General features: G+C 35.3%; 1 protein-coding gene across 4 annotated transcripts; it reads right to left on the reverse strand.

Annotated features, from left to right (window-relative positions):
* Nucleotides 1–1,294: 1,294 nt before the first annotated feature.
* Nucleotides 1,295–9,150, reverse strand: LOC131073397 (biotin carboxyl carrier protein of acetyl-CoA carboxylase, chloroplastic). 4 transcript variants are annotated; one of them, XM_058009829.2, is made up of 7 exons: nt 8,548–9,150; nt 7,726–7,764; nt 7,472–7,641; nt 6,772–7,087; nt 6,535–6,606; nt 2,051–2,116; nt 1,295–1,667 (listed from the first exon to the last, which is right to left on the reverse strand). In XM_058009829.2, exons 1-7 carry the CDS (start codon nt 8,737–8,739, stop codon nt 1,644–1,646), a joined length of 879 nt encoding a protein of 292 aa, XP_057865812.1. In that variant the 5' UTR covers nt 8,740–9,150; the 3' UTR covers nt 1,295–1,643. The 4 variants fall into 4 exon arrangements, with proteins under 4 accessions (XP_057865812.1, XP_057865813.1, XP_057865815.1 ...); XM_058009830.2 differs by having other exon boundaries at nt 7,472–7,638; nt 8,548–9,147; XM_058009832.2 differs by lacking the exon at nt 8,548–9,150 and adding an exon at nt 7,847–8,526 and having other exon boundaries at nt 7,472–7,638.
* Between the last annotated feature and the right edge of the window lie 1,341 nt (nt 9,151–10,491).

The raw sequence follows: 10,491 nt of genomic DNA on the forward strand, positions 1-10,491 counted from the left end.
ACGCAGATGAGACAATTTTAGCACCTATAACTTGCAAGATCTCTAGCCCCTATGACTTGTTGATAAATAATTTGTAAATCATGTTTGACATTTGTATATGATTTTCCATGTATTAAAGTAGCAATTTCTTTAGCAAAATCTTCTTGGTCAACATGAGCATCATAAAATCCTAATCATCCCCATTATTCTCAACATTAACATCAAAAATATTTCAAGTTTCATTAGAATGGGCAACTGTGTTAGGTCTTAGGTGAACAATATTTCTCAAAGGAAGATTAGGATTGCAACTAACTCATGGAACAAACTATGCAATGTAGCTTATAAAAGATAGGAAAATGAGGTGCAATAAAACTCTTTCAAATTTAAAAAATAGAAACAGCAAATGGTATCTTATCAAAAAAAAATACAATAAAATATTACACGTTGGGTAGGGTAGGCAAAGATGTGGCTTATAAAGTAAGGCACAAACCCTAAAAGAAAAGATAAAACAATGGAATAACTATAGTGTAGGAGCACAAAACCTAGAGGATCTATAAATTGACAACGCAATTAGAAATGACAAATCTAAAACCCTAAACATTGTATAGGTAAAATCCCTAATGGCAAACCCTAGGGGGAGTACGATTAAACATGTTCACAAAATCTAAAGAATAATGCATCTTTCCTAATGTGAATCTAGGCAAATTAAAGTAATTCATAGAAACAAATTAGCCTACATTAACAAAAGAAAACCAGAAATTGATAATTGAATAAACGATACTAATTTGGATTAATTACAAATGAACAAATGTTCTTAGCTCTTAATTTGAAGAGGGGATATGAAAAATTGATTCACCTCACTCTATAAAATTGATGGCATTATATTACATGCTATCCCCAAATTTTTATGGACTTGAAACTTAATCTCTGAAAAATATGCAGGTAAAGAAAGAGGTTATCATCGTACCTGATACTTATTTACAGTACGTTTGGGGGATAAGAAATGGTTTCAAATGATCAGTAGTTGTTAAACATGCCACACAAGACAATTCCATTGTAACAATTTTGCAATCCCAAGTTTTAACATCTCTATCGTTCGTTTGCTAGCTATATTTTTTGTTGTGTAGGTTCTCCTCACACAAGAATCACATGCAGACTATATATATTGAATAAACCAATACAATATTGCAACTTCTTGAGATGCAAAAAATATGCACACTGAATGCTTATAGTTCATGTTGTGAGAAAGAATTCAAACTAACGTAGATCCATATAATTCAAACCTACCATATGATCATCAGATCCACATTGTGAATTAATAATAATTTGAATCTTTCATTGTTTATTACCCATTTTTCTTGTTGAAGGAAAGTCACATAACAAGGGGAAAGTTACATATCGATTGATGAAATGAATCTGATACTACAGTCAAATGAAACACCAACCTTGTCATAATTATAAGGTGAAAGGAACACTTAGATGCAAAAATAAATAAATAGAAACCATTACAATGCTTGCTACTCCATAACAATGCAACTAGCACATTAGCTAGGCTTGTGTACCTTTTACCTCACCCCCTCATAAGAAAGATCAAAGAAGCCCTGGAATAAAATCTCTGGTCTGACATATTCCATGTTTGATTTCTCCCATTCTCAAACTTATGCTCATGGTGCGATCACAATGAGTGGCTGCAAGTGTAATAATTAATCAATTGAAGAAGTGCTTGAAAACAGATTCATCATTTCGAGTATAATAAATAGGGAAAGTAAAAGTATTATGGAAAATAAGATTTTATAGTTTTTTTGCAAAACTTGTATGTCAAAAATAATGTAATTAGCTGAATAAAGTTTTTTGAAAAACTGTGCAGAAGACTTTTATCATCAGGATTTCACAACATGGTCTGTAACCTATCACATTGCTTACAACCTCATGATGGTTCACAGAAGATGATCTGAAATGTTAATGATAAAAACCTTAAACAAAGTTTTTCCAAAAGCTTTATTCAATAAATTTCATGGATTAGGGAAACCTTATTAGCTTAACAAGAGCTAATTCCAAATGGAAAACTTACAGAATCAATAGAAACTGGCTTGCCATCCTCTCCAATAATTTCTGCAACTGTTCCTGACCGATCTGCCTGAAGAAGATAACAATGAAAGACAGAAACATTAAATTTGTGGTTTCAAATGTATGTAAACTAAAACATGTAATCCTTATTTGTGCAACTCTTGATGGCATTGCCAGAAAGAAGACCTAAAGTATAAAAAATTTCAGACTATGTACAGTAACGAGTGTCAATAAGCTGCTGGGAAGCTAATTAATGGTGAAAGCATAATCTGGAGGATCACTCTATCCACCATTGCATGGAATTTTGAGAAAAAAAGAAGTTTACTAAAAGCATATGATAAAAAAAAGTTAAAACGGAAGCAGCATTCTGCGAAATACTGAACTCTTGAAATTACAGGCAATTACAAGAACAAAGTAGAAAGAAACCCAGGAAGATCAAAAAGATTTACCACATGAAATCTTTAAAATAGCTATACAAAATAAAGTCCATAAAACAATAGTGAGAAGGAATTCTACAGATATTTCTAGACGAAATTGAAATCTGATGTATGGAGGGAGGAAATCCAGGTCCAATAGGGAGCAGAAGCATCTTTGAGACTATAATGGGGATGTTATTGCTCATTTTTATCTTGAACTTTATCTTGCATCCAGTAATCAAGTCAAGGCCAAAGCCCTTCCTTTAAACGAACAACATATAAAAAATTGTGGCTAAACTTGGAGGTTGATGGAGATTCTCAAATGGTCATCAACATGATAAGAAGAAAAAGGGCAAGCCAGAATTGGCTGTTGAGTGCGTTCCTTGTAGAGGTTCTATCCATTTACAATCTCTAGAATTTGGTTTGCTTTTATCAAACATTCAATAATAAGGAAAGAAAATTGCAAGTCCTGGTAGGGCATGGAAAGTATGGTTAGGTAGTTCAAAAAATTAAAAAAGAAAGCTGGACCCCAATCTTCAATACTGACCTGGAATGGAGAAAGAAATGAGTGAACAGGAGAAATTTCACATGCTCCTTGAAAATGATACCAATATGTCCAATTCTAAGTGCTTCCTTGGTCATATTGGGGATGAGTTTGATTTGGCTTCTATACAGATTTCATAAGCTTTTCATGTGAGCTATGACGATTCTGAAAAAATAAAATGACTGAATTGCAGCAGTCTTGCAACGGATGCACCAAAAAAGTGAATAAAGTGTCTTTAGCCATCCCCATCTTTCTTCTCAGACAACAGGAAGGAGGGGGCAGTCTTGGTTCTTTAGGACTGATATGACATGAAGCACAAAATTTATATAGACCAATCAACATGGTGTCCAGATGCAGCTTACCGAGGATGTCAAGGATGAATGGATAATTGATGAGGATAATAAGAAGATGATTAGTTTGATGCTGCTAGTAGATTTCTTCCCTCCAGTTGTGGATATGCAAAAACGTGAAAATGAATTTAAATCAAGTTTGATCCATTAACATGATAAGAAGAAACCTATGTACCCCAGGGAAATGTCCCCTATATATTTTGACCCTGTCCCCTATAGGGGATGTTTCAAGGATGCAAAGCCGGACAATATGAGACAGCGAATGCTAGGGGACAGACCCAATCAACATAAAATGCAATTTAAAAAAAAAAACACAAAACTGAAAAGGGGATGGGGTTGCCCACAAGTACCCCCACACCTCTTTACACCAACCCTAAACCTAAAAAAAACACGCTAACAACAAAAAACAAACTCATTTTGCCATTTTCCATATTGTGAAGAAGGCAAAGAAGGAGAACAACTGTAAGAAGAGAAGAAAATGGCAGTGAGAAGAAGGCAAAATAGCATCATAACTAAATCATTAACTTAAAAAGAGATAAAGTTACGAAGAAAGGTCTGTGTGATCTCAAAGGCTTTAATTTTGGGCATAGTGCATAGTGCATTATGACTTTAGAATTGACAATGTCATGAGCATCATCCAACTCCAACCACACATTGGGATGATGATCCTAAAGCTGCCACATGGGTTGATGATGATGAGATGCAAGAGGGATTGGTTGGAGTTCCATTGGATGAGTCAGTCCCTCATAGTGGCAGCTACTTAGACTCTAATTTTGGTGCAATGTTAGAAGATGCTGAGGGACAGCAGCATATTTTCTCTGTTTTTATCATTTCATAGTTGAAACTTGAAACCTTTGAGCATTTTGTTGTATTTTTTGTACGATATATAAGCACATTGACAATTAAAGCAGTTGAATTTTGTTAATTCACTTGTCAACTCTCATGTGAAATCTCATTCAACTCTAATGTTATGTATTAAGGTTCTATACTGTATATGATGAATGCCTTATCAATGTTATCGTATGAATATTTGAGATTTCCTATATTTTTTGAATTTTCCCTATTTTTTATTAGTCATCCCTTTTCGTCTCCTAAAAAATGACCTCCCAAAAAAATCCATCCCAGAAATGCATTTACCCTCAGTGTTTGGAGAAAGAGTTTGTAAATTCTATGACATTTGCTCAATTGTCTTAAGATTTGTAGTGTCCATCAAGAAGTAAATGGATGAGAGTAAGCTACAGATGTCATGTTCTCACCTTGGTTGATATTGTTTTAACTTTATCCTTGACATTATAAGACACAATAACTGTGTTGATGGCCTTAAAAAAGATAAGAAAATAGAAATTCAGAGAGAAATTTGTACGACTATGATTGAAGGCTACACAAACCACTGGCTTATATTACTTCCTCACTTTCATGATGCATATTTTTCAGTCAATATAAATTTTAGCTCTTCTCTAGATGTATACTTAAAAGAGGAAGGAAGACAATAGACAGATGAGACCTTAAGCAGAATCCTGACACTCTTGAATGAGAAGGTACAAATAATAAGAAATGGGCATAAATTGCTTTAATTGAAACAACAGCATACTAAACCAAAAAAGTCTTAACATATAGGAGTTTAGTCCCAATACCAAAAATAAAGGGAATTCATACGAGAAATCACATATATACAAGGAAGCTGAGCAGGCCAGAGTAGAATGAGAGGTAGCTTTGTCCTCAGTATATCAAGCATGTTCTGATTAGTTTATCCAGGTTTGTTCAACATCTCAAGCACCAAGACTTCCAGAAGTGAAACAGTAACAATCTAGTTCACCTTTCATAGCTCCAGGATATGAAAGGGTAGAATGATAATCACTGATCAAAATGATTGCTTTATGTGAACAGCAGTTATTTCTTCCACTGCTTGATGTCTTTGAGCTGTTCATGCCATTTAGCTTCCTATTCTTTCTGGATTAAAGAAGAAATCAGCAAGTGCAGGTTTCTTCAGCAAAGGGTAATAAAATTACAAGAAAACAGATAAAATCATAAACACTATCTGTGATTCTGTGGCATGCTATATTTTCTACTTATCATTCAGCATTAAAACAACAGTGTCTTATACAGATCCTAGCTGCAGCTAGCATTGAAGATGTAATAATGCTGCTGACTTTTTGGCAGCTATTATTAGAATATTCAACTGGTTTGTCCCACTTTACAGCAAGGTGCAGTGTTACTTTTTGGTAGGCCTGATTTCAATGGTGGCACTCTATTAATACTATAAGATAAGAGCAAACATAAGGAAGAAGCTCAAAGATAGTGACAGTTTCTAGCCAATAGAAGAAATCTGCAGTTTAAACTGTGACAAAAACACACATGTATAAAAATGGAGGCAGAATGGAAAGGGAGTCTCTGGGTTGAGCCAGGGCAGTAAACTGGTCTGTGGGGCCAGTGCCTTGCCCTCTTTATGAAGCACTTAGCTCATTTTGTCTGAAAGATGCAAGGGCTGTGTACAGGACTAGAACTGTGCAATGCTTTTTTCTTCCACTGAATTTTTTAAATGGGAGCACAAATAAGTCAACCCCTATTTATCCTTGACATTTGCTACAATAGTTGAAAAAAGAGTCACTTCTAGCTGTTGAATCGGAGGGCTGTAGGATTGGTCATTAAAACTGAGGGGTATTAACAGTTATTCTGAAAATTGGGAAGTTTATGAAATGTAAACAGATGCTACTCTCTTTATAAATGTAGACAATGAAAATAAGCATAGTACCGCATTCAAGAGGTAAGGCGCATTTTTGGTGAATAGTATTACTAAATATCCCCAGCATATTAATATCTAGCTACCTAAAACAACCTAATCGCCTTTTTATTAGATTCGATGTCATCCATTAAATGAGCATACCAAGTGAAAATGTAATAAAATCCTCATTTGACTTGATGATTCTAAAGAGCCATATAGCCTCAATGTGCTGTTTATTTATCCCATACTTTCTGTAAAATTATGTAGTTTCTCTTCTTCAATAGTCCATTCTACTGTCATCTGTTTAACATCAGTTTCTGACTCAAGTACATGGTATAAGAGATAAAGTAATTTTTTTCTATTCTAATTTTATACTATAGGATCATTTCCCACTAATATGCAAAGTCTCTTAGTTTGCTCCTGCCTAAGTAATAACTAAACGCAAAGAAGCCCCACCTCAATTTCATTCATCAGCTTCATGGCTTCAATAATGCAAAGCAGTTGACCTTTATGAACTTGATCTCCAACCTGTGATGAAAACACAGAATCCAATTGACTAAATACCTATTATTCCTTGATCTTAGTAAACCTGCTAAAAATCCTTAAGTTAAATACATTAAAAACATTGCAGCAACAAAACAATTTTAAATAAATTCAGTAGCACTAGAAAAAATTACATTAAGAAAAATATACCTTTACAAATGGTGGCTCGCCAGGTGCAGGACTCCGGTAAAAAGTTCCTGCCATAGGACTTTTCAAAGGTGGATGTCCAGATTGAGCAGGAGAAGACTTTTTAGGGGTTATTGATACAGCAGGTACAATAGAAGTTGATGGTGAAGGTGCAGCAGGTGTCGGTGGCGGTGGAGCTGCAACTGTCGGATGAGGAGCATGTACCGTTACCTGCTGAGGTGGAGGAGGAAGCTGAGGCAATGCTTCCTTTTTCCTAATCAAGATTTCGCAATCCTGTTGTTTTAGATGCAATTCCATAATATCTCTAGAGTCCACAAGTCTGCATCAAGAAGATTGAACCATAGCAAACTATATTAATATATAGAACCACCAATAAATCTAAATGACTTCCACTGCACATGGCACGGCTCTTGCTTAATAGTATCAGATAGAATATAATAATATATAATCCAGAGTAATTCACCAATACTTGCCATATGATGTCATTGTGTGTTTAATTAATGAACACAGAAACATGTTCTGCATCTTGGGGAACCCTAGAAACAAACTGCTATAAGGATCCAGATTCTACACAAACAACACGACATGAATCCTATCCTTTCTTTTTTTAGGTCAGCAGTTTCAGATATGCGCATTAAATGCCATATAGCCAGGAAGTGAGTGAAGTATTCAAAATATGGCCTAAGCACAGATAAATCCTCACTTGACAAGATTAGTGACATCCTGCATAAATGTGCTAATAGATTCTTCTGTCATTGTAGAAGCCGATGGAGCCTCTACTGCAGGCTTGACTTCTTTCTCTTCTGATGATGACACTTCCAAACTTGGGGCAGAAACTGCTGTGGCATTAGATGACGCATCAACTGCATCCTGCTGACAGGTGTGTGATAGATTCCATCAATGGATGGCCATTACAGGATGACGACAAGAGGCCACAGAAAAGCCAGTGCGCCTTACCTTATTGACAGGTGACTTCCACATAGTTCGCATAGATCCCTGTCCAGATAATGCCAAGTCCAACATTAGTGATCATAAGAGCACATAGATGTTTCTAAAAAACTACCAAAAAAGTATATACCAGCTGCTACATCCAAGGTTACCAACAGTAATGCATCTGACTTCAGATAAGCATAAATTTACGCATTTCATCTGTTCCGCTTTTGATTCCTCTATTGACCAAAATTTAGTAGATTGGATCCTCCTTATTAAACATACTCATGGTTAGACAGAGTAGGAACCTTAAACAAATCTCTAGCTTGTCATCAGGTTAAAACTCGAGTGTTACAAAATTTGAGCAATACATATAACATAAAGTGGAAAATTCAAATTTGAACAATAAATTGAAGTAAAAATCCCATTGAGACTGTGACCTAAAGCATCCTCCACCTTTAACTAACTTCATTTTTTTTCTGGATTATTGAAATAATTTGACTAAACCAAGGTTATGCAGATCTCAAACAAGGCAAGGTAATGATCCCAAAATCCGTTACAGTCACCAAATTCGCCCTGCTAAATCCAATAAGTCATTTAAACCCTATTAAAGCCACTAAAATTACTCCCTCAAATCGACGTCCTCTAAAACCCAGCTCAAAAAAATGTTAAAGATACTAACTTAATCCCCTTAAACTAAAGCATTCACCGTAAACCCTGAAGCTGCCAATTAAAGCAGAAAACTTTTATTTAATTTAAGTTGAGACTCCGGATTTTATTTCAATCTAAGTTTATAGCTGCAGATAGATAACGAATTAAGGCAATGTGTGAGAAGGAAAGATGACTTGCATGGAATTGGCAAGCGAAGGGGCGGCGAAGTCGCGCTGCAGAGGAGGAAACTGAAATGGAAGCACATATACGGCTCCTGAGATTCGAAACCCTGACATGCTGCTGCTGCTGAGGCGTTGAAATAGTCGAGGCATTATTCACGGACTCGGCTTTCACCAGAGGCGAAGCAGCCTGCATACTACTCACGGCCATGGCTGCTCGACAAGTAACAAATTGCGAAAAAGCCCAAAGGGAGGTGAAATAAGGAATTGGAAAATTTTCGGTGAGTCCGTTACTATGACGTATACGACATTCCTCTTTCAGAATTCACGACAAGTACTGTCTTAACGAGAATCCATCCCTATAGCAATCTGTCTCCAACCATCGAGCAATCCGCTCTTTGATTGAAATTCGTTGTAATATAAATTTGTCCAGAGCGGCAGTTACAGGTGAGGAAGCAACCTCGAGCACTCCACTGTTTTTGATGTTTTGGACAAGAGGCATTCTGTGGAAAAACACCATGTATAGTAAGGAGGTTGGGGGGTGGTTGGCCAACTCAAGGGGCACCATTTAATTTAACTCACACCTCACCAACATATCATACAGCTCATTAAGTATGATGATATGACTGGTTTATCTTCTTATTATGATGGTGTGCCTGGTTTATCTTCTTTTATAGCTAGAAGAATCGAGAGTTTAGTCTAACGATCTAGAGTTTAGTTGATTATAGGGTGAGTTCTTTCATAATTTTCCCAGCAATGTACAATGGATTCATATCGATATGACAAATCAAGAGTTGAATCTACAATGTGGATTATCTAAAACGACAATCGAAATCAAGAGAACCAAAAGAGGAGATATTCAATTGCACAACATTTAAAATGTTTTAATTACTTCAATATTTTTTTATAGTGGTAAAAATTACATATTTTCTAAGTTTCTTATTTTTCCTAAAATATTCATCATAGAATGTGATGTTTTGAAATATGGTATCGAGTAATACTCAAGCAAGAAGGAAGACTCGTAGCATTTAAGAATCACCAATTCAAAGGTAAAAGTTTGTTGAAACTAGTTTATGAGAAGGAAATGTTGAATATTTTACATGAAGTCAAATATGAAGACCTTATCTAATGAGAAGATAGTTTATGATAAAGAAAAAGTCATGATAGTAACAACAACAAAAAAGATGATAAATATGCTGGAATATAACTTTGAGATCATATAGAAGAAAGGAAAAGAGAATGTTGGGTTGATGTTCTATTTAGGAGGGATGAATCCATATACTCGCTAGTGTATGACATTTCTGTGTTTCAAGAAGATTGGGTAAATAAGGCATGAGAAAACTTAAGTATGGCAAAAAAAATTGCATGGATCGGAAATAATTTTCAGTTCAAGAACATGTTGTACCTATGCAAGAACTCAACCCTTAACTTGAAGTTGTTTATAGGACTACATATTTTTCTAGTAGGCGGGCATGTAGGATTCTTGAAGACTTATTATAGAATCAAGCAAAATTTCTTTTAGAATGGGATCATAAAGGATATTCAAAAATTTGCAATAGTATGCAAGGTATGGCAGCAAAAGAAAGGTGAGACAATTGATACTAGGTATTTTGCAACCCTTATCTATTTCAAGTCAAATGTGCTAGATTTGATTCCTCAACCCTATAGCTCCCAAGGCTCACTTGCAATCAAAGACTTGTCACAAAAAGGGAGAAAAAGCAAATATTATGGAGGCCAAGAGATAATTTTTAACTTTCAGAGAGGTTAAAATGGCACACATTATAATGTTTGTTGTTAATTATCTATTAACTTAGCACCATCATCATTCTATAGATCTTTTAACACATGATCTCACACTTTTGTGTTGCTCTTTTTCATACTTGGCCATGGTTAAGCTCTAAATATGTTGTATACTAATCTTTAAATGCATCTTCATTAACTAATGTTTTTTGCAGGTTCTTGA

This window comes from Cryptomeria japonica, chromosome 10 (assembly GCF_030272615.1).
Source record: "Cryptomeria japonica chromosome 10, Sugi_1.0, whole genome shotgun sequence".
Taxonomy (NCBI): Eukaryota; Viridiplantae; Streptophyta; class Pinopsida; order Cupressales; family Cupressaceae; genus Cryptomeria; species Cryptomeria japonica.